This window comes from Monomorium pharaonis, chromosome 3 (genome assembly GCF_013373865.1).
Source record: "Monomorium pharaonis isolate MP-MQ-018 chromosome 3, ASM1337386v2, whole genome shotgun sequence".
Lineage (NCBI taxonomy): Eukaryota > Metazoa > Arthropoda > Insecta > Hymenoptera > Formicidae > Monomorium > Monomorium pharaonis.
Window position 1 is genome coordinate 30,415,563 of NC_050469.1, and position 24,295 is coordinate 30,439,857.

Sequence of the window (24,295 nt, forward strand, 5' to 3'; positions counted from 1 at the left end):
TGAATTTTTATTTATTATATGCTATCGATTAACTATGATTAATATTTGGAGGCAATATTTTTAAACATTTCATTTTTTTCGAAACAGCTACTTTTGATACAAATTATAATACAATGCTAGAAGTTAGCTATCCCGACTCTGTAATTCTGCATTTTACCCTTTTTTTTCTTCTACATTTTGCAATTAAAATTAAGTGCCTCGCGTATCATTAATATATAACCTTAAATGAAACATATCATTAGTCCACTTACCGAGTGCGTCGGGTGTATTGGAGGGTTTCAGGTTCTCGGCTTGTTGGAGCGCCTTAAAGCGCTCCATAAGAAGATGTTCCAAGCTCTTGCCAGGTTCGCCAGTTGGTATCTGCGAAAGGTCGACTGACCTCAGTACACTGATTTCGCGCTTCAGGTCATCATAGTCCCTCTGTCGTTCCAATTTGCTCTCCAGTCTGTTGATGTGTTGCCTGCGCACTTCGAGCTCCTCCTCGAGTCGCGCTGTTGCTTGCGCACTTGTCTCCTGAAGACGTTGCAGGCTCTGCTGTAGCCTGGACACCTCCTCAACCAACTGGCTGATCTAAAAATAGCAACATTGACCTCATTAGGCGTCTGATAAGATCATAACCGAATTGCAAATCAATAAAATAACGCGTATAAATCACTAGCAAACCTTAAATATTAATATTTCCTAATGCGATGTCTCGCGCTCGTTACATTTTACTGAATGATACCGACGATAAAATTTCCCGCATTAAGAAAGACATCGCGCGATATAAATCAGAGAAATTGCTACTTCCTGAAATATCGCCGGGTACTTTCGCATCGTTCATCAGGAAATCGACTCGAAACGATTAAATGGAGATGGAACGTAACTACATTATCATCGACGCAAATATAGAATCACATTTACGAGTTCCTCTCCCCCCTTCGCGATTCGCCTCGAGCATCGTTTATCTGGGGCCGAACCTAGTAAGGAGCTTACCAGAAGCTCTTTATTAATTTTATCGGGAATATATACGGAAATCAATAGCGAACGCTTAAGAGAGGATAACTTTAAATCTTGGCGAGTCTCAATGTAATTACCGTGGATTAAATTACGTATAAAGTTTCAATCGGATCGATCGAATCGTTGAATTGTCATCCAATTATCGTATCGGTAATAATTTATGACATATGTCACCGACTATCTCGTCACTTCGACAGTTAAGTTCTTGAAGATCAATGAAATAATAAATATGATTTCGTAGTTATCTTGTTGCTAGCAGAGGATATATGATTTTAAAAGTGATTTCATTAAGCAAGCACGTAGAAGTACTTAGTAAAACCATTTTTTACAATTTCTATCATTTAAAATTAATACAAATAATTCGTGATAGTTTTGAAGAAAGAAATATTCTCAAGGACAATTTTCGATATTGTAAGAAATTAAAAAATTACAAAATCTTAATTAACGAAAAGAAGCGAAATAAAGTATAGCCTACAAAATGAAAGAATCAATCATGACATTTATATCCGTGTCGCCCGCAGCGACGTATATGGAGTACATCCGTCCCTCATTAATGCGTCATCGATCCGCACATAATAATTACAGTGCGACCGCACTGTCTTGTTTTTCCATCTCTATAACGAGGACGAATCCGGGATGTTGAAAGAATCGAGTGGCAGGAACGGCGGCAAAAAATTATCGCGACGAATAGAGCGTACGGCAATCGTTGTGTTGCCACTGTGCCGCAATCAATCGCGATGAATTGCGAGCACTCGAAACCTATCCACGTGTTCCGTGAGGGTTCACGTGGATGCGTGTGCGCGAGAATACAGAACGGTGGGAAGAGCAGGCTGCAGGCGGAAGAAGAGGAAGAGAGAAAGTCGATCAAAGAGGGATAGGGTGAGACGATTTTAAAGCCGAGTACGTTGGCGCGCGCGATGCAACGAGCTACGTGAACGAGATCGTATCAATTGTTTTTTCCTCGCCGAGGTATCGTCTCTTTTCCCGTGCTCCGCGGGTTAATCGAGACGCAACGACTTCAATTTCGTGAAATTCGCACCTCTGACGCATACGTTGGATACCCGCGTTTTGCATCTTGCGATGCATCTCGACCCCCAGTTCACCTAATTAAATTTATTTAATATCTGCAAACGTGAAAATTCCTCCCTCGATTTGTCGCGCGGTGTATTCAGTGACAGTAAACGGATATAACTGTGCGTATCGATTGGGTCTTTAGAATTTAATGAAATTAACTACATTCCTCTGGCGCCTTGTAATGCCATGACTCATCGCGGTAGCGTAAAATCGAACAGCCTTGACGCACGCGGTAAACTTGCACGTTTTTACTCGTTAGTTTATTTATCGGGGGGCGGCTACCTGTCGATTGTCCTCCGTTTCATCCATAATCGATACGCGCTTACGTCCAGAAGCTTCGTTTCTACATGTGTAGATTAGGTGTGTATGTATTGCGAGCGAACACGAATGCGTGTGTGGCAATGTCACGCATACACACACACACACACACACACATACAGACACATATATATGCACATTCATTACGGTACACAGGTAAGAACTGACACGGGTGTAGATAAGTACGCATTGACGTTCGATATACCATCAGGCAGAAAGGGGTGGTTGCTCTGCTGGGCGGGGGTGGCTTATGTAGGGATAAGTTTCCGAAGTTGCCGCGATCGCTCGTAATAATGTCCGCCATTAGTGGCGATGGGGTAGGTTATCGCCATGAGGGAAACCTGAAACGAAGGACAGGTGGAATTAACACCCCGTCGATCGACGAACTTACGATAAATACGGCGATGACCGGGCGATGCGTGTGTTTTTTTTTTTCACGTGACGGACACTCACCCCTTCGACATTCGGCGTTGTGGGAGAGTGGTCTATCGACTCCGTTCTCTTTCGTGACTACTGTTTAACGATGCGAATAAAACGAGAAATCAACGTACACACAGTGCAAAATGTGTGACCACATACTTTTTCAATTAGCGAACTATAGAGCGAGTAAAGCTTCGAAATGCAGAACCTACTTTAAACTTTCTTCTGATACATGTTTCATACGAAAGAGAAACGATCATGACATAATTCTATCTGTACTATTGAACGTATATACGTGTACGTAATCTTTACATTTCAGTTCAGTTATTGCGACATTAAAAGCATTTTATTAATTATAATTATAATTATATGTAATTACGATATATTCTTATAATATTTATATATTAATATATGTGAGAGTTCATTTTATTTACCTAAATGGTATTTATCTTTCACGTAAATCTTAGATAAAACCAGGACTATTTAATAAGTATATATTTGAAATATAACACATATATACCAATTTTATGCCTATGCGAATAAAATTTAGAACTAAATTATTTTGTATTGTTATACTTCACATTTTATAATTTCAAATATAATTTGTTACCATAATAATAACAGTAACGGAAGATCACTGTCTTTTTAACTTACAATTGGTTCCTTCGAATGTTGATAGCATTACTAATTATATGCTATTTAGAGATGATTGCGTAAAGATCAAATGAATTTCGGTTAAATTTAGTGCTTCCGGGAAGTTTATAAGAACTATGAACTCTTGATTGTTGCAATCATATATCGTTTGTTATATTACAAATTTCAACCTTGTACTGAATTTCGATTCCACTTTATCTTGCAAATAATTTTATTTTTAACAAAAAAACGTAAAAGAAAAATTTTGCATATTCTAATAAATTAAATAAAATTAGGTCATCTTTACATATATAATCAAATAATTAATATAAATTATTAAAACGACAATGTTGCACCTTATTAAAAGCAATACTTCATGGATGAAAAATTAAAAGAATTAATTGTATGTATGTTTTAAAAACAGTATTTTGAAAAAGGAATTTAATCACTAGTTAATTTAAGGCAAAAAAATCAAAGAAGGGTAAAGATAATGAAAAAAGTAAAAGTAAAGAATTATCGCTAGGGACGATAGCAGAGGGTGGCGGATGTTGGCAGGTTTTCTACGTTGAAACAATGTCATCAGTAGAAGGAGAACCGCTCGTTAGCGAGATTCTCGACTGCTGCAGAGCCACACAAAGTTGGTGTGAGCGCATATAAGAGACGTACGTGTAGGGGGTAGTGACCAACGAGCAACCTCCCTCCCTCTTAGCACGGAAGGCGTCCAATCCGGGTGGCAAAGTGGGGGTGAGTTGAAGCAAAAACAATCGGGGCTTGATCGATGGTCGTGAGGTATGGCGACGAGGATGTGAAGGCGAGTCGGAAGACATGATCGGTCGTATGCAAATTAAAGCGAGGACGGTGGGCTCCGAGCTGGCTCGTAGGGAAGAACCGGAGGGTGCGAAGTCGAAGGGTACGCGGAGGGTGCGCGCAAGGGCTGCCTGTACGCGGTGGTGTCAAGCAAACTTGAAGTAGCCGCACGCGTCCGTATTGTTTCTTGACCGTCCCGCCACCCTCTATCACCTCCCATTCCCCCCCCTTTCCATGATCCCACACGTCCTCTTCCCTTTGCAACCCCCTTAATCCTACGCGATTTTTGCTATTTGCATTATATAGGCGTCGGAGGCCTTTGTTTGTTGAGCTATTGATCACATTTTCTCCTGCGGTATAATCAATCTTCACGCATACGTCCACGGCCTTTCTCATCCTTACGTGTGTACATACACGCACGTGTGTATGTGCGCGCGTACACGCGGATGAATGTATGCACGGACGCGGTGACTCGAGTAACGGCGGCTCTCCGATATCCATACGCCGCGGCACATTAGAACCCCTTTTCGTATACGTACGTAGATTCGGTACAGGGACAAGATGGCCGTTTGCTTCGTATTAATTTCGTAGTCTGTCCGCCAATGATGCGTCGGTACGAGATCGTCATGGCCGTCGAAACTCACGGTCTCGCTTTCCGTGGTTTCACGGTTCCCCTTTTCCCTACCCCCTTTTCACTACGTCGTCACATTATCGTTTCCACGTGGATGACGGGAACGCAAATATAAATTGTCGTTTACGTTTCGGGATACTTTGATAACCTTTTGATCTATATCCATTACCTTGATGTATCTCTGATGGGGTCAAACGTCGTAAAAATTAGACTGACTTTCACCACTCATTTGCTTATTCGATTCGTTGTCGATTTGTAGTCGATTTTTTTGCGGCAGTCGAGGTGAATTTTTGCCAATGTTTATTTCTAAGAATAGGCATCAGTTACAATTTGATATAAAAATACTTCGTTAATTGAATAGAAAATAACATGATCATATGTAAGTTGATGATTGAAAATCTAGATTCTAACAATTGCGAATTTTTTAAGTCTTATTGCGATTAATTAAATTAAATAAAATTGCCAAATTTCTTTTGTAATACAAAAGAAAAATATATTCAATGTTTTATATTTCAGAAAGACAACAGAAAAGTAAAAAGGTACAAACATTGACAGAAAGTACATTTTGTTGAGAAATAACGATCCATAAAATTCAATGAATCTTTCATGCGTAAACGAGCGCTTTGTTATATCGCTCGATCCATCGTGAGAATTTGAATCTACCTCGGTAGATCATGCCGGACTTTTGTAGAATCTCGTCCTGGGGACCGATATCGGAGAGTCACGATAGGAAGATTCCATTTTTGCATCTCGGGAGGAAAGATCGTCGGTATCAATCCCTTTAGTGGCAAAGCACCCCTTTGGGCCATGGAGCTTTCTCCCATGGAGGTTCGCTCCTCTTCTCGCCACAGGAGAATGCCAATTAAAAGCCGAGGTCGGAAAGAAAGCCCAATCGATAAGAGGCGGCTTGCCTTCCTCTTTCTCGCTCTATCTCGCCGATTTTCATTCTCCTACTCATTCTCCTTCCCTTTCACTCTGCCGACGTGGGTAGCTGAAGCAACCGAAGCGAAGGGTTGCCCAAACTGGGAAGTGGGAATTATGGGCAGGATTAATATGCAAGGACTGGATACGTGCGGTGGCAGGAGGTGGAGGAGACGAAGTAGAAGGAGGATGGGCGGCTAGGGACGGCAGGAGGGTAGCGAAGCAACAAAAGGGGTCGAAGGGGAAGTATAGATGGAGAGAAAGGGGTTTTCCGTTTTCTGTCTCCGTCAGGCCGACGTCGAGATAGCTGGGTCGGTCATTCGTCCTCTCTCCGTCTTCGCCCACGTCTCTCTCGTTCTATCAGCTCGCATCTCATCCCCACCACACTCTCCTTACAGGATACACGGCTAACGGACACCCCTATCGATTTTACAACTCGATATATGTGAATACCCACTTGTCTAATGACTGATCGGGCTTCGAGCTCAACCCTTTCCCTCTCTCGAGCGTCCTCCCTCGAACCCCTTCGCGTTTCTGGCCGAGCTTCTCCGCCAGCCATCCTCCGCTGGTACGATACCACCTCACGGGAACTGGAGAATGAGAAAGGGGAAGGAGAGAGAGAGAAAGAGAGAGAGAGAGAGAGAGAAAGAGAAAGAGGCAGCAGCGGCAGAAGGAAGAGGGCGCGGGAGAGAGTTGAGGCCGAATGTATCTCGCCTCATTACACTGACTACGTGCCTTTGGCCAACATCTCGCGTTGCATCGACGCGCATACCCTCGCAAAAATCCGACAGAAAGGGCGCTCACCATCCCTATCGCGACGTGTCTGAATTTTTTGCCGTAGATGGAAAAAAGTAGCGAGATATGATCAACTGCGATTCGTCGGAAGACTCGTCATTGTTTGCACGAAAGACGTTTTAATAATAAGAACTCTCTACTGAAAAATCAAATAGAAAATAACGAAACCTGACTATCTTGAAATTTTATCTTATATTATATTTAAAAAAGATGTAACGAACGATATCAAGTAAAGGGGAGAAAAAAAAATAACTTTAATTAAATCTTTAAGTTTTCTTTATGACAGTTGACATAATTTGAAAGTTTTTTTTCACGCGAATTTTTAAGCGCGTATAAATTGGGGCAACAATAACTCTTGAAATGACCCGCGAGAATCAAGACTTCTCGAAGCAGCTTGCCCGTTAAGCAACCGAAGGCAATGTTTACTTTGCAGAAGCTCTACGGCGGCGTGGAGAGTTGAGGCGTGGAGGGATGAGAAAGCGACTGCTGGGATAGCGAAGGGAGGCGGATAAGAGGGGTGTCGCCGGTCGTAACGTACCTCGGTACGAAGGGTAGAAGGCAAAATGTATGATATTTTATTTTAGCGTTCTTCTGGGCGCCGCTAGATAAGCCTCCGAGGATTTATGCTTATTACGAGCGAGCACCGGCGAGGGCACTCTTTGCCGAAACCGGTCCTATACATACGGTAGTACGCGATCCTCCTGGTTGCCACCCTCACCACTCCCACACCTTCTCTCGCGTCTCTCACTCTCGCACCCCTGATACACGCGGTTATGCGTAATATACATCAGATTATGAAAGCTAGTAATACCAGGTAGAGACTCGACCATGCGATATTGCCTTTATAATGGAACGGCATCTCCGCGCGCGCTCGGTTTAGTCACCCTGAGCTACGGTATTGTTTTAAAAACTTGTATTATCAGAAATGTATGTAAACAGTCTTGCTTGAAGCGCGATTGCACCGAACTGATTTTTTTTTGTGTTTCTCTTTTTTGCGTGTACGACTACAATCGGGACTTCTGCCGAGGATTGGTGGTGATGCACAAAGTCCGTTTCGCGTTTATATATTCAATACTATCGAGGATATATTGAGAATTATTACCACCCATTCATTATTTGTAAAGCTCTACTAATCGCGTATAAATGTTCGTGGTGTGTATGTTGAAACGGATAAAAATTAATAAAATAAATCATGTCATTTCGCTTATCGAAGGTATCGATATTCATTAATGTGCCGCGATGTGTGTGCCAATGTAACATAAAAGGCTAATGAGAATTAAATATATAGATCTAACATAGCTCGCGTGTTCTCGCGCGTCGCGAACGGAACGATTAAATCGTTACGGGCATAAATTATTTCCACAGCTGACCTAATAATTCCTCGATGTTTACAAAGGATTTAGCCATCTTCGGCACCTGCGCTGCTACGATCCGCAATCGACCGGACGGCGGCCACGAAGAATTAATATTAACCGCGTTCGTCATTCCTCCCTCCTCTTCCCTCGTACTCTTCTCCCTTCTCTCATCTCTCCTTCGCCCTATTCCTCTTTCTCTCCCCCCTCCCCCCGACTCTTTCTCTGATTTGCATTACGAGGACTACGCGTTTATGAATACGTACGCCCACCCACACTCGACTCGCAGTGGCTCGACAGAAGCCATATATTAGTCCGGGGCATTCGCCGAAGAGAAATATTGAAACGAGAGAAACGGGCACGGACTGCCGGGCTATATGGATGGCAAGAAGAGGGACACCGAGAAGAGGAAGACGTTTGAGCGTATTCGTATCAATGTCCAGTGAAATTTGCAATAATCGCACCCCTCTCCGCTTTACTCGTTTACTCGCCGAAAGAAACGATCGCAGAGTCCGAGAAATATCACTTGCGTCAGTCGTTTTTCTATAACACCGCTTTTTTAATTTTATAAAAAGATTATAGCATCACAAGAGGTATAAAGTTTTATACAGAAAAATAGTAGAATGTATTTTAAAGTAGAATGAAATATATATATTTATAAATATAGAACGATAAAAATGCTTTATTTTATTATATATATTATAAAAATAGAGAATATTATGATAGAATAATATAATATATTTATAAATATACAGAATGACAAATATTATTTTCTATTATATTATTATAAGAATATATTGGATGACGAAGAAATCTGGATACAATTTTAAAATGAAGCAAGCTTTTTTAAACTAAGTAAAGATTATATTATTGCGATATCATTATAAGTTAAACGAAAACTTTTGTACGCTGACGTATTCCGTCTGAAATCACTGCGGTCCATCGACGGGTATCGAAAGTGTCAACATCGCCGGCTTACTCGATGTCTGGGCGCGAACTGGGAGGAAGCTCGCGGGTCGCAAACAATCATTTCCCTCTCCGGGGAAAGACAGAGAGATCATAAGCGCGCGGGCGCGCGCGCGCGGGTCGCGAGTCGGGCATTTATTTCATAATCAGCAGCTTTCGAATCGCCGTCATTGTACGCGGCAGCGCTTATTGACAGAAATGCTCGATAGGAAATGCTCAGCCGCTGGTCCCTGACATTTATGCGGTGGCTCTTCCTCCTCGGTGGGAGAGAAGGTGAGTGGTCGGGCGCGATCTCGCGTGTGTGCGTTTGCACGCGCGTATATACGTAGTATAGAAAGGTACGGGGCGCTTAACGCCACACGCGGCGCACGATAGGTCGAATCGCGAAGGGTGAGCAACGACAACTGCCGATCGGGCTGAAGCACACATTATTATCCATCCGGCAGTGACATATATCGCGGGGGGGGGGGGGGGGGCGCGAGTGTGTTGGATGCGCTCACACACATAGACACATCCCTAACCCTGACTGTATTGTCGCGCTGGCTAATGAGAAAGTTGCGAGTTTCGCTATTCCGGGGCGAGGTGGTGCGCCGTCGGGGAAATACCGAAACCCGCGTTCCGATCGAAGGAGTGACTCGAAGCTCGTCGCGCGGCGGCGGTTTCGCGAAAAGATAGGGATCGGGGCGATTATCCGTTCGGGGCGATTTTGCGGCTTTACTCGCTGGGGGGGGCGTTTGCGGAATGTTTCGTTATAATTCGCGGGTGACGCGATCTAGATCGAGAGGCGAAAGTTTTACGAGGCCGCGCTACCGTCTTTCGTTATGGCGCGGATTTGCGATTTCGTGGAGGTAGGAGAGCGGCGCGATTAATAGCTGGAAAACGGGATCCTAATATCTACGATACCGAGCGCGAGATCGCAAATGGAAGTACAATGATTTATTCGGCCGCGTCAGCTCTCGAAGGTGTTCGGCGTAGGCAGAGGGGAAGATGCTCCTTCGCACGGTCTAATTGGTGGAAGCGAAGGGAGAAACTTGGACGTAAAAACACCACGCGATATCGAACGTACGTGTCCGCCGGTGTATGGTTCCACGTATGATACGTGTCGTTACTCAACCCCTTCGGTCTTCTCCAACGGGGAACCCCTTCCTCCGATATATTGCGAGAGCCGTTCCATCTCTCCCCCGCCGGTTTACCCCATCGCGAGGCCCGGCAATGCAAATCTCTTTTTCTCCGCGCGCCTCGGTTTTATATGGTGCGTCTCTCCTCTCCCGTTCCGAACTCTTCCTCCCTTACGCGGTCGACCACTCTTTCCGCCTATCGTTCCTTCCTCCCTCTCCCCCTCCTCCCCGCGATGCCCTGTCGTTCCTTCGCCACTAACCATCCTTTCGTACGTGTCCCTCCCTCTCACCCTCTCTCATTCCTTTCTGCATTTCTCTTTCTCTCTCTCTCTCTCTCTCTCTCCCGCTATCGTCTCTTCCGCGGTCGCCCACCCTCTACGTCTTCCTCATTTCCACCGCGCGCACCCCTGCCCCCTCCGTTTTCCACTCGGCAACACCGCCGACACCGCCACCGTCGCGGCCAATACAATCGCCGCCACGCCACCCTTCCTTCACGGCGTCGGTCGCCGCGTACCGGCTCTCTTTTTGTCATTGTGGCTTATTCGATATATTGTCTACGGCGGTTCGCACGGAGGCGCGGCTGTCCCGGGGGCGTCGGGAGATATTAGAGACAAATGACGGCGGAAGAAAAAAATCGCGTACGTGGGAACCGATCCTTGCGCCGCGCCGGCACCTAGGCGGTTTTAACGTTTATTTTGGGGGGCGGGAAGGGGGGAGGGAGTTGGACATTTGAATCCCGGTGACACACGACGTACGACATCGTCAATCAGATTCGAACGAGATGCCCGCGGCGTCGTAAAATATCAGAAACCGTCGCAATAGCGTTTAATCATTTAATAATATTAATGATCATCTGATAGTTTTGCTGTTGTCGTTCCGGTCCGTCAAGTTTTATAAAAAAGTTTAAGATCTCGAAGTCTCCCCCGAGGACAATACTAGATCACTAGCGCGAATCATCGTGGTCAATACTATTGCCCTCCTGTTTATTATAAGCGTTCGTTCGGAAATAGGAATCGTTCAGAATTCATCATACGGTTGACATATTTGTATTTCGCGGCGCGATCCATGATGCGGTATGCAAATCGGCAGTTACAAGAACTTCAATCGCCGATAAATGCTGATTACGTATAAATCGTTATAGGAATTTCATTTTCACAGACTCATCGAGACATTCAATATTTTCCTGTTACCAGCGATTTTTCTACGCGCTCGATCCGATAGAGTCTAATAAGGACCAAATGTCCCCGACTTGGATCGATCTGGTCATTAAATAAGCCGTCTCGTAAGATAGTAGCCGCGTATGTCGGGATATCGACAAAACTTTAGACCGGCCGTATCAATCATCGTGACAATATTATTACCGCCGGCGTCCACCCTTCCTTCGCGACACCGCGACACCGCGCACTGACTCTTTTTATTATTGTGGCTTATTCCATGCATTGTCCGTGGCGGTTCGTACGAAGGCGCGGCTGTCCCAGGGGCGCCGAGAGATATTGGAGACAAATGACACTGCAACAAATGCGTGGGCGAGAGACGACCCTACCGACACGGAAACCTTCCCCCGGTTGGTTATAGCCTTTGACTAATGTATCTGTTTTAAGAAATCGGACGCACCTAATTGTATACGCTGTTGAAGCCACGGTTGCATGCGCATCGTTAATGGTATGTCGCATCACTCACATTACCCAATTTAGATTAAAAACATTGTTATATACGTATACGAAAAAAGTTTCTCTTAATTTATGGACGCTATTTCTCAACAGAAACAGGTTCTGTTTTTGACTTTATTTAATTAATTATATGAATTATATACAACGACACTGTTTGAACGGAATGCTTTGACTAAAATAAAAATTCACGTATTTTAAAATGAAAATTGTTGTCTCAATCGTTTTAGCATAGCGCTATATATTAGGGAGGTCGCTTAATGTTTTCGCATTTACAATTAGATGCTTCCGTACACTAATCCAGTGCGAACAGAAAGAGCATGAAACGGCAATAGAGATGGCGGGGAAGGTAAAGAGCGAGTTTCTCCGCGGAGGGTGGCAGTGGGTGCTAAGGGGTACCTCGCACGTCGAATGTTGAATTTTATCACTGGCGCGCGATCTCCCCCAAGACTGTGGCTGCCCTGAGAAGAGACGCGAGGGGGTGTTGTTGCGGATAGGTTGGTTTCGACCGAGTCCGGAGATGGAGGCCGTTCTCGAGTCGCGAGGAAAGGGGGTTGCAACGCAAGCGGCACAGGCTAATGAACTTCTCATTGATTGGTTAAAATTTCGTTAATACTCTGATGTGTGCTTCCATGTCTCGCGCCGGTTCCTCCATCAACACAAACACCAACGCGCAGACCACCCCGACACAGGCTGGCAGCAGTTCTCTCTCTCTCTCTCTCTCTCTCTCTCTCTCTCTCTCTCTCTCTTTGCAACCCATTCCTCCTTCTGGTGGAAATTCACCTCTTCCTGCTTCCACCCGCACCTCCGTGGCTCCGGCCGACCACCCTCGTCTCACTCTCAGAAGGGTGAATTTCGAAGGGTGGTTCCACGTTAGTTAGGCCTCTCCGCGGCGGTATAGCAGCAGGAACAGCGCCCACCACCACCATCACCTTTTATGACTGGTGGAAACTAACGAAATTTCCCTATCGGCGATCAATCCTCCTCCCGCTCGTGCGAACCCTTTTCATTGATCTGCCGGTCGCCTCCGCTGAGGTAGCGCAACCCCTTATCGTAACACCCTTCTGACCGAGCAACAGAATCCCCTCTGAGCTCACCACCGTCGAAACTTCTCTCCGTTACTCCGGTCTGGTGTTGTCGTCTCTTTTTCTGTACCGTCATATCCATTCCCTTACCCTTGTACCCGTATTCACCCCTGTGTTCACTCGAAATATTACCGTCGTCCGAGTGTGTCCCCCCCCCTATGCTCGATGAAGGGTGGAAAAAGACGAAGAGAGGAAAGGGGTGACAGCGAAAAAGAGAGAGAGAGAGAGAGAGAGAGAAAGAGGCAGAGGAGAAGAGAAAAAGAGTCGGCTTCGATGGCAATGACGAATCTCTAATTTTAATATCGCTCCAGTTCGCTTTGAAGTGCCCTCGTTAAGCTGGACACACACAAGGAGGATCGACCGTACCGTCGGCCGCCTACACGCGCGGATTTTTTATCCCGGCGGGACGTCAACCCAGGTTCGGTCGCACGTTTTGCGGACGCGGCTTAACCTCGGGAATCACGTGTCAGGGAAGGTCCGCTTATAGCCATTACAGTCTAGCACGAGTGCGCTCGCGTAGAATTTCCATTGGTTAAATAGCTAACTTGATTGTTCATTTAATCATAAATAGACTAATAAATGTCTGACAAATTAAAATTGACTAAAATTAATATTAATGGATTTTAACAACTATAATCGGCACTCTTGTATATATAAGTATTGAAAATTTGTTAACAATTTAAGATATTTAAAATTTATTGATGTTTATGACATAATTTCAGTAAATGTTAAATTAATGCTGGCTTGCTACGAAATTATTTTAAATCCCAATGGGAAAATCTAGAAACAAACTAAATTATTAAATTTATTAATTAATCATATAATGGAAATTAATATTCTTCGCAATTAATAATATCTGTATTTTTGTTCTTGTTCCTTTGGCTCAATAAATCTATCCCAACGCGATATCCTCTTTATCCATATCGCGAGAGTTTGCAGCTTTAAAACGGAAAGTTCTTTCAGGCCGATGTTACCTATTCGTGGTTCGGAGAGTGCCGATAATCGCTAAATTAACTTTGAATACCTGACGCCGCGTAACCTTTCATCCGCCTGCGTAGACACGTTTTAACAACAAACTGATACCACGAGGAGCGATATTCAATGCTCTTTCAGTAACGAGGATCATGTATCAGCAAATCGCCGTTCCGAGTTTTCTCCCCCGAGCTTCTCATAATTGCATATCGTACATTTCGAAATGTAGATAGATGCGTGCACGACCAGTAACTCATCATACATCTAAATGCGATTTATATATGGGTGTTTTTATGCTGCTGTTAATTTTGCTGACATTAATTCTGTCACATAAGTGCTTGCATAATTGCTAATAATCAACGTGATCGTTCCACGTTGTATAAACTGTTTCTTTCCAAACATCCTATAAAAAGTATATGAAATGTAAATATAATGTTGTTGATAATATAAATGAAAAGCTCTTTTTATAAGCGAGGTATTTTCGTCTCTTGGTGATATATATAACTATTCTATGTTTCGTTTTTAGAGTTTGTTTTAGGTCAAGGTTAACGTCGAGATTCTCAGTCTTGAAATTCATTAAGTCCTTAAAACCTTGAAAGAAACTAGTGGTCACGATGCTCTCTGATAAGAGTGCGACCGGGGTTGTGAGAGAAGAATACTACAGCGAGAGAGAGAGAGAGAGAGAGAGAGAGAGAGAGAAGCGAAAAATAACAAGAAGAAGTAGGGAAAAGGGAAAGTGTAGAGACGCGTAATCCCTAACCTCGGACAACGCCGAGCTGCAGAGAAAACGAGGGAAAGAGATGCAGAGAACGTTTGAGGGAGAAAAGGACGAAGCTTCAGACGAAGGAGTAGAAGGGATGCGGGAAACAAGGAAGGCGGAGATACGGCAGGACGAGAGATTACAGCGTGAGAAGGAACGCGGCGAAGGGTCGAAAGAAGTTTCTGACCTGCTTACGGTATATGCGAACCCAGGAGTTCCCGCTACTTCACAAGAGTTTCCGAAGTGGCAAAGCAGACACCATCTACCCTCTCTCTCACTCAGTCCTCTCTATTTCGCCCTCTTGTCCAACCTCCTATCCTCCTTTCAAGCGCCGTTGCATCCCCGCTCTACATTCACGCCACCGCCGCCGCCGCCGCCGCTGCTGTTGCACGTTGGGGTGTTGCACATTGGGGTGTTTCACGTTGTTTACCCCTTTTGCGGGGGCGCGGGCTTTACTTTCGTTTGAAGGTGAAAGTGAACGGAGCCACGTCCCGTGGAGAGCTACCGCGTTTAACTGGGACGCCGAACCATAACTTCAATGCGTATGCATACGCGCGTATACCGTATAAGTATACCTAATATACGCGTGCCCGAATTATAAAGTAGTTTACTTGTCTTTGAAGACGAGAGAAATCCGTGATATGTGCTATCACGTTTCGCGAATGTTGAGATATGTCATATTTTTGAAGAATTGCAAAATCACATAAGCAATTTTGAGGAATTTAAAACGTTATTGAAGTAAAGGATATTGCATTCGCGATGTTAAGATGCTAACACGAAAGAATTTCGATTATATTCTATTAAAATGTACTACGTTTTCTTATATTTCATATCACATTACTTTGCTTCATTTACATTGAATTTTATTTATTTTATCTTCTGTCTCGTAACGCCTCGATTGTAGAGCATAACGTCTCACCTTATATATTCATTGTCTATAAAGGCCATATCGATTTGTTGATATCTTAAGACTTGTCGCTTTTGAACAAAGAAAAAAAAAGGTCTAAGAGCCATTTGACAAACAAAAGAGTCGCAAACGAGCCATATTCGCATGCGGCATCGTCGATCACTGCCTTGATCTCAGATTATTATTGCAATTAATTTCTACCAAGCTTGCGCACCGAAGAAGGTAACACGCGCCTTGGACTGGAGCGTATTGGCCGTGTTGAGCGATGATTAATTAGAGACGATAGACGCGGGACACGCGACTTTCAGCTGGTTTTGCATCGATCAACCACCCAGGCTTCTATCGACGAGCTATCATCTTTGTCTTCTTTGTACTTAATACCTTCACGATTTTCCATTATTCCACCCATGGAACTCGTGACTTACTCGTTATGTATCTAGCACGTGCGATGGTACGTTTAACTGATACGCCACCACGTATGTTCTTCACACACGTAGCTTTGTAAAATATTATTTTAATATTGTATATATTTTCTTCACTCAAATATATTATAGAAATGGCAACGCCGCATGCGCGTTTTTCTCTATATTTTTCTACCGTTATGTGATAATGTAACTGTTATGTAATGTAACAAGGGGAATATGCACAGATAGAGTAGAGGTATTCTCGTTCTCGTCACCGCAAGAATATCGAGGCTGGGACCTAGGAAGCCAATCGAGGGCGATTAAATCGACCGTCGCGCGAAAGCCCTCCTCCATCGGAACCGATCGCGGTGGCGACGTTCCTGATCACTCAGTGAATGAGAGCCAAGCAAGTCAGAAGCCCGCATCGGAGCTTTCGCCTGTACCTAGGCGAGAGGGGGAGGAGGAGGAGGAAGAGTAGGATGAGGATGAGGATGTGGGTGGCAGGGAGGCAGAAGTGGTGGTAGCGGTCGCGGTACGGTGGTGGTGGTAGGAAGAAGGTGGGGTGGGTGAGAGAATGAGAACGAGATGGGGCGAGAAACAAGGCCGAGTGCGAGAGAAAGGAAATGAGAGAGGATGCGGTATAGGAGGTACTAGGCGCCTGTAGTCTCATCTCGCTCGGTATCTTACGCCGATACCTAGCTCTCGCTCCGTTCTAACCCTTTGCCGGGCGATTCATCCATCCCCTTCTCTCTTTATTTGAGTATAATTATTGATTATTGGACGACGGAAGGCCGGCTACTCTAGGACGTAGAGGAGGTAGGGTTGGTGTAGGTACCAACGTTCGAGAGGGTTGGCTGGAGGTTGAAGAACGGTAGGAGGGTGATTAAGCTATATGCCTGGCATATCCCACCCCTTGGTATCACCCTTTCCTCCCCCTCCCCCGCGCCCCTTGCGCGTCCTCCTGCTACGTTCGCCTTTCACTCATCCCTTCTTGCCCGCCATCCGTTCTTCCGATACCACGAGGCTGCTGTCTCTCTCGGTCTTTCTGTACTGACAATTAGACTGATAGGTATATCTTAGTCTGCTATCGATTTGATTCCACCCTATCGTGTAGGGTGCACCCGCACCCGCACACCCGGGCAAAATTTACATCGTGTATGCTACAACGACGTCGATCGCGATGCCGTCCTACAGCAGCCACCCTCTCCTGCTTCTCAACCCGCCACCCAACTCCTGCCACCCTTCTCTCGCACTCGTCCGTGTCCACCGCCCCTCCGCCTTTGAATCCCCCTTCGAAGCAGCCTTCGATTATAACCAAAGCCCGCGCGCTCTACGTCCGTATAGCGCCAATACATCCGCCTTCCAAGGGGTTGATTAGTGCATTACCACTCGAACTCGTTCTGCTTCCTCCCCCCTGCGGAAGCGCCGTCCCCCCTCCCCCCGCATCCCTCTCGACTGACAAGAGAACCCCGCATTTCGATGCGGCCGATACTATACTGGTTCTCATTGAATTCACGGTTCTTCGTTTTTTCCCTGATCGTTCTGCATTTTCTCAAATCTCGAGATGTTCCCCCGAAGTCCCCGAAGTCCCCGCAGACCGGCGCAGTAATCGGCAATTGTAGGATTAATTATAAATTATAAATACTTGCCCGGATGGTTTGTGCACAGAATATACAATAAATAATTCCACGCGGTCTTATATACTCGCCAAATCTTTAGATTTGCAATATATTTGATATCCTTTGCACGTGGACTCACCTGTAACAGAAAGCAAGAGACACGTGGTTAGTCATTGTGATGGAAATTATGCATTTTTTTAAATACGTTAAATGATCTATTATTATGCTATTAATCAAGTAACAAAATATAAAATTAGAGCTATATTAACTGTTGTTTTTTGGATTTACAATTTGTGATTTGTTTAATATGATATTTCTTTTATAACCATATTGTGATGATAAAGGAGAGTTATATAAAGAAGACGTTAAATATATTAAATTTTTTTGAATTTAATTAAATAAAATTAAATAAATAAATCGTTTACAAAATTAAATTTAACAGTTTTCAGAAATTGCAAACATATGTTACTGTTTGTTTCTTTTATATATAATAATTTTTACTCTCAGTTTCTTAACTGTAATAAGTTTTTCAAAGTTCAGATTTGAAATTGATGAATATTTTTCACATAAGAAAGTACATTATAATATCATTATAATTTTATAAGACTATTATCATACGTCATTATTATTATTATATTATTATAATATGTCATATGCCTCGTGTTAGTTAACTATAATTTCTCAAGTACTAATGTGTTTTCTTATTGCAAAAATGACGTTAAAAAGAGTATGAGAAACACACGCACTAATAATTAACCAACTACTGTCGATTATTAAAATCCACTCGAAAGTCTGGATATCAACGCTTGCTCACACATGAGCTTTCTATTAATTGTCGAATAATTAATGAAGTTAATCGACAGCTCGACGAGTGCCGACGAGTTTCAGCCTACAAAATCACCCTACGCCTCCCACCGTCATAGACACATCACCTTCATATCATTATATGACGCCTCCCCTATCACATGGACATCACCTTTATATCATTATATAATACCGCTAATGAAATATCCATAGGGTCGAAATATCGATGCGTCGACCCAGACGAAATGTATCGGTCTATCAATCACTCATTCATATGCACCGAACGTGGTACAGGTTGCATCAGAAGTCGTACGTTTTCTCGGTTGTTTTGAAAGCAATTTTTCAGATAAAATTACCTTCTTTCGCAAATTCTTGACTCGTTAAACGTCTTAGCAATTAAATTTTCAATTAAACATCTGTTAATAAAATCTACATAAAATTAAATCGAATAGAACACTTTGTCAACATACACATACACGCATACTCATCCATCCAAATCTTACTTTTGCTGAAATGTTTATTTTCAATATAGTATTTCTGCATAATTAATCCATCCATTATATTTTTGCTAGGGAGAAAAATGATTTGCATAGACATTTTAGAATTTTCGAAAATATTATTCTCATATTCATAAAAAAATCCGTAAATTTTGTGATAAAAACTGAACACCCTGTATCCAACATATATGTATTACTTGCCACCCCCTGCACCGCTCACAATCAATCCGATCATGCACGCATTACAGAATATAATTGACATCCGTCCGCCCTATAAACGAGTGTGTCCAGTCACTGTCAGTCGTCGAAGTCGATGCTGTTGATTTTTCCGGGCCGTCGAACTGTACGTCGCTCGTTTGTTTGCCTTGCAAAAATAAAAGGAACAAGGAAAAGATAGATTCTCTAGTCGGTTCAAACGTAGAACGTAGAGCCGAAGATTGCGCGATAACGAATACGAACACGAGCATGTAAATGCTGACAATGTGAGAGCGTACAGTGCTATATCAGTAAGTCGGAAAATATTTGTAGCATTACATAAGAACTTTGGACCAAGCTAATGATTCACGATTTTGTTAGTCAGCGTTACTATTACGTTTCACATAAGAAACATATAATATATAATATATAGAATGAGATAGAGACGGAATTTAATATTGATTCATAAATAAGTTTTATTTTATACTTAACAAAACTGAATTTCTATATAAAAAAAAATGTTATAATAGATTTTAATCTGTTATATATAATACTCCATTATTATTTTTTGCTTACAACACATAAAGTAATTAGACACTAAATAGCATTAGCTCTGAAAAAGTGATTTAGTAGTTATCTTGTGAAACTTATTTATGAATAAGCCTAATAGAGTTCCCACCATCACAACATAAAAAAACGCAAGTCTAGATTCTGAGTCAGCGCGAAATCTTTATGGATTTACGGCAACTCTTTTCGCGTTTCTGATATAACAAAATAACTATCGTTTTCCCTAATCGCGCGATGCAAACAAATGATCGATCATATATATACTGACTGAAAGTTGAGCGTGTCCTCCAGGTACAATCTCGCAATCTGTACAGAGACGTTAATCTCGCCAACAGGAGGATTTTATCGCCCGCAACCCCGAGTGACACGCGGTTTGTCGTAAAAATCTCAGATGCCCCCTGGGCAGGTGAACGCGCCAGGGCGAAGCAGTAAATGTTACCATCTAGTCGTGTGTGTGTGTGTGTGTGTGTGTGTTCGTGCATATATATAGACATACTATACACGTTCACGCGTACGCACGCGCGTGTACGGGCAAGCTCGGTTATTACTTCGTGAATGATAGTCGCCTGGTGAACGACGGTAAGGGAATGTACCTTAGGCGAGCATCGGTTAATGGGCTTCGGCTCGTGTGAGTGAGCCTCCTGTTACACCAACACGTCGTTGACAGGCTTGTAAACCCATAAAGAAATTTGATAATAAATAGAGAACCTCGGCGCCGCGCGCGTGCGTTTTTATCAGCTTGCTACGCGCGAGCCGAAGAAATTACGCTCACGAGTGGGTGCGTGTGTAGATGCGTTGCTTGAATTTATAATGCTCGGGGTTATAAAAAAAGGGAAGGAAGAAATAGCGCCTGGTTGGCTCCACATTGCGTGTACACACGTGAACACGTGTCTGTGCGTGTGAAGCGAAAAGCATTAGGAAGAGAGAAAGAGAGAGAGAGAGAGAGAGAGAGAGAAAGAGTGACAAAGCGAGAAGTTAGAGGGAGGAGATATCGTGGCAACGTAGGTGGCATATATTTGACGAGAGAAACTAAACAAAATCATCCACGTGGCCAGGAATACGGTTTTATGATCGCGAGCTGATTTCATAGGAGGATGAAAGGCGCGTGCTCGCCTCTCACGCGTGGCAAAAGTAAATAAATAGTTCGTTAAACTCTATCACACCCTGTGCACGTGCACGTCGCGTAAATATCACGGCATTTGTCGTAATGAAGCCTCACCTCTTCTGTCTTGTCCGTATTTTCCTGCGGATGCGGAACGAGTGCCGTTCGCGTAGTTGCATAATGCTGATCGCGCTAGATAAAGTACTACCGAAGAGCAGATATCGCCGAGCGCATTGCGAAGAAGAGTACGAATTTCTCCCTCCTATCAAGTATCCCCTAGGGGCAAGCAAACGGTCGAGTGAGATTTCCGATATCGACATTAACGGATTCTGGAAGTATCTTGGAAGGATTAGAGCTGGTCGAACCGCTGTTAATCGATAACGAGCAACGTCTATCGCGACGTTTCCCTCGGTGATAAATCCTTCGAAACGGCTAAGCGAAGCGTTTAAATTACATTCGTGGCGATGTGCACGAAGAAATCGTGGGATTTAAGCTCGCCGTATCTACAAACGGCCGACAAGATTATAAAGAATCGCATCGCGTAAGGGAGAGAAAGAGAAATTTCTTACGCTAATAAAATCTCGCGTTAATAAATGCTGAATTGTTCCCCGGGGGAAGTAAAGTAAATTGACTGATTTTAGCGACAGACAAACGAGGATGAATAAATGAAGATTGCAAGAGACTGCAGGCAAAACGCTCGGCAGCGTATCGACAAGCGGACAGCTATCGAGTGTACCTCAATAATGAACACTTAACGCGCACCTTGGTAACCCGGGCAAAGCGCTTAAAGCGCGTTAACACGAGCCACAAGTGATTGATCGCAGCGTACCGAGCGCGATAGACCTAGAGAAAGGAAATGCTATCGTTCAAGAGAGATAGGAGGAAGATAGTGATATCACATCGACGTGTGTTGGCCGGTTTGCCGACATAATGCTCTCGTTCATATTAGACGAAAGTAAGGGTCAAACTTTGCCCCGGCAAGCGATATAGATGAACGGCGATACACACAGGCAGCTCCATGAATCGCGGATCGGAACTCTTAATGAAGGAATCAACGGGAGGGTTCGGATAGGTAGACGATCAAAACTACTCACTATTGATTTCGACTGAGTATTGAATAGATTATGAGGAAGAAGATCGGCAGGGGTGAGACGGAAGCATAGCGTAACGACGAATAAGATATTCCACTCTTAGGGCTAAATCACACGAGTTATTATTTACGTATCGTTAATCGCTAGCGTATAATATTAATGACAGGAAGAAAGTATCACGGGAGAGCACGTTAATGTTGCAAATGACACGATGCCGTATTTATCTTTACCATCCTCAGTTTGCTTGTTTATTGCTTCGCCACTAACGAGCCTTACATATTTCTTGCATATAAAAATACTTGGCGTTCTGGATTCGTGTGACAAAAGGCAAACTTGAGTTTCCAAGGTGCACGTTGTATGTAGGCTATTCCTCACTTGGTTCAAACTCGTTCCAAGTTAAGTTAAAGAGAAGAAACACATCGGATTATACGCTTCGCGCAACCAGTCCGAGAAAACAAAACACCTGTCGCTAATACGATTATGCATTCTGGTCTTATAGTTTCTGACGTGCCGCCCCTTGGCGACGGGCGCGCACGGGGGCCCCGTGAAACATCCTGTATACCACATCGCGCGCGTACTCATATCATCGATAGCGCCCGGATTCTAACGGGACGCTCAATAACGCGCATATCGAATCCATAAGTTATTAAGGCTTCGTGTGCGTTCGCCACTGGCTGTTCGCTACGGCCACACTACCGTCATGCGGGTGGCTTCGAGGATCGGTTACAATAGCAAGCTTACTTCTCCCTCGCTTCCTCCGGCGCGCTCTATCCCCGTTTTTCCTTGGTGTTCGCGCGCCGCCTCGTAGCTATCGGCGAAATGGAATTACCTATATCCTGCGGCCCGACCGGCCATTCGACTTGCGTATTAAAAGAACCCTCACGTGGACCACGACGAGATAGGACGGCGCTATTCATTTCGCTCTGCTCGACGCTCACGGCTCTTTTTTCCGCTCCGTTCTTTCTGCCTCTTCCCACCTCCGCTTCACGTGACGAATTTCCATGGAAAATCTGCGCGATCGTTACAAGCACTTGCAGACTCGCAGACCGGCCTGTCATTGTTCCTAACTCGCGATTTTTATGCATTGCGCTTACTTTCGTACAAGGGATAATTCCTACTTAAAAATATATACAATTGTTGAAAAAGGTTAAATTTTTTAATAGAAGTATTTTTAATTGTCGACGTTTCCCCAGTAAAAACTATCTCCTATTAAAAATTTTTTTTGTCACAATATAATTATCGATTTATCATTACTTGTATTATGATAATTAATTATTTACAATGTAACGTGACAAACGTTAAATGATCAAAGCGACGCACCTGCAGGTAGTTCAACCGAGACACAATAGCGTCCGTTATATTTGCGTGTCCGGAAATATTCTTCCGAAGTTGTGTACAAACGCGACAATAATAGAACTGTGCAATTTTTTATCCTCCTCACGATTGCAGTAACGTATCGACGGTACATTGTCGTATCTATTTTAGCGTTTGCAAATACTTGCTTGTCACGTGGTGAATTTATGGGAAATAACGAACAGGGAGAAAAGAAAGACATTGTGCAAGGTAATGAACATACTATAAGAAAATAATGGGTACCAGCCACTTAAACGATGATTTAAAATTGCGAACTGGCCCGCGAATGGTAATCTTCGTCATCCTCGTCACCCTCGCCGAGTAGGCGGATCGCCTTTCGGTGAATCGTGCAGAAAAATAAACCATCCTCCGTCCCTCTAGCGATAGTCGCAGCAAAGGAGACGGAACAAAGTAGGCGAAAAAAAAAAGGAAAGTATGCACGAACGACAATCGGGATCGCGTGCCGTGAAGTCGAGGCGTAGCGGGACGAAGGATTTCGGTTCGGTTCGGTTTCTTTTCTTCTCATGCTTCTCATTTTGGAGTACGAGGGCGAGGGCGCGGATTCAAGCAACGAAAATCGTGAAAAACTGGGCCGGCTGCAATGAGACATTTATAGATTTGGAAAGAAATGGATTCGACATAGTCGTTCGGAAGTTCATAAAACCCCAAAGCTTTGAATTCCGTTTCGTTAGGCACGTGAAATGGGAATAGACTGAAGAAAAGAAAAGAGGTTCCGCCTTTCTCTTTCTCTTTACGAGGGTCGCTAGTCGATGAGAAAACTTTAGCATAATTGCGCCTGACTTTGTCCTCCACAATTCGCTCGACGTAACGACCTTTGATTTCGTAAATGTGTAGCGCAGATTAAGCGAGAAGCAATCACGGTTTGGAGACGATTATAGGTTACCAAAACAAGATTCGATACGAATAGTTGTACATCATATTTGTGAGAAAATTGTGTCACGTGTTTCTTATATATAGTGATTCTTGAATAAGTACAAAAAAAAAACGAGAAAAGTATTTCTTAGCTTATTTCAAGAAGACAAGATATATGTTCTAAGTTACTCTGTTTTTAAAATACAGGGTGTTATTTAACAAACTAAGAAGTAAATTCTAAAAACGTTTTATTAGTATTAAAAGTGGTTCTTAACACACATATATATGTACATACACCAAATTTATATATCTCTAAGCGTTTTTCAGATTTTTGACATTTTTATCCAATTTGCATCATTTTCTTT

At 43.5% G+C, this 24,295-nt stretch overlaps 1 protein-coding gene across 8 annotated transcripts in view; it reads right to left on the reverse strand.

The window, feature by feature from the left end:
- LOC105832673 (homeobox protein cut) overlaps nt 1–24,295 on the reverse strand; it is a 147,934-nt gene that overhangs the window by 20,270 nt on the left and 103,369 nt on the right. For all 8 annotated transcript variants that reach the window (XM_036284732.1, XM_036284731.1, XM_036284735.1 and 5 more), the window contains exon 4: nt 252–570. In XM_036284732.1, coding sequence (XP_036140625.1) covers nt 252–570 — 319 coding nt within the window. The remainder of the gene's footprint in view (nt 1–251; nt 571–24,295) is intronic.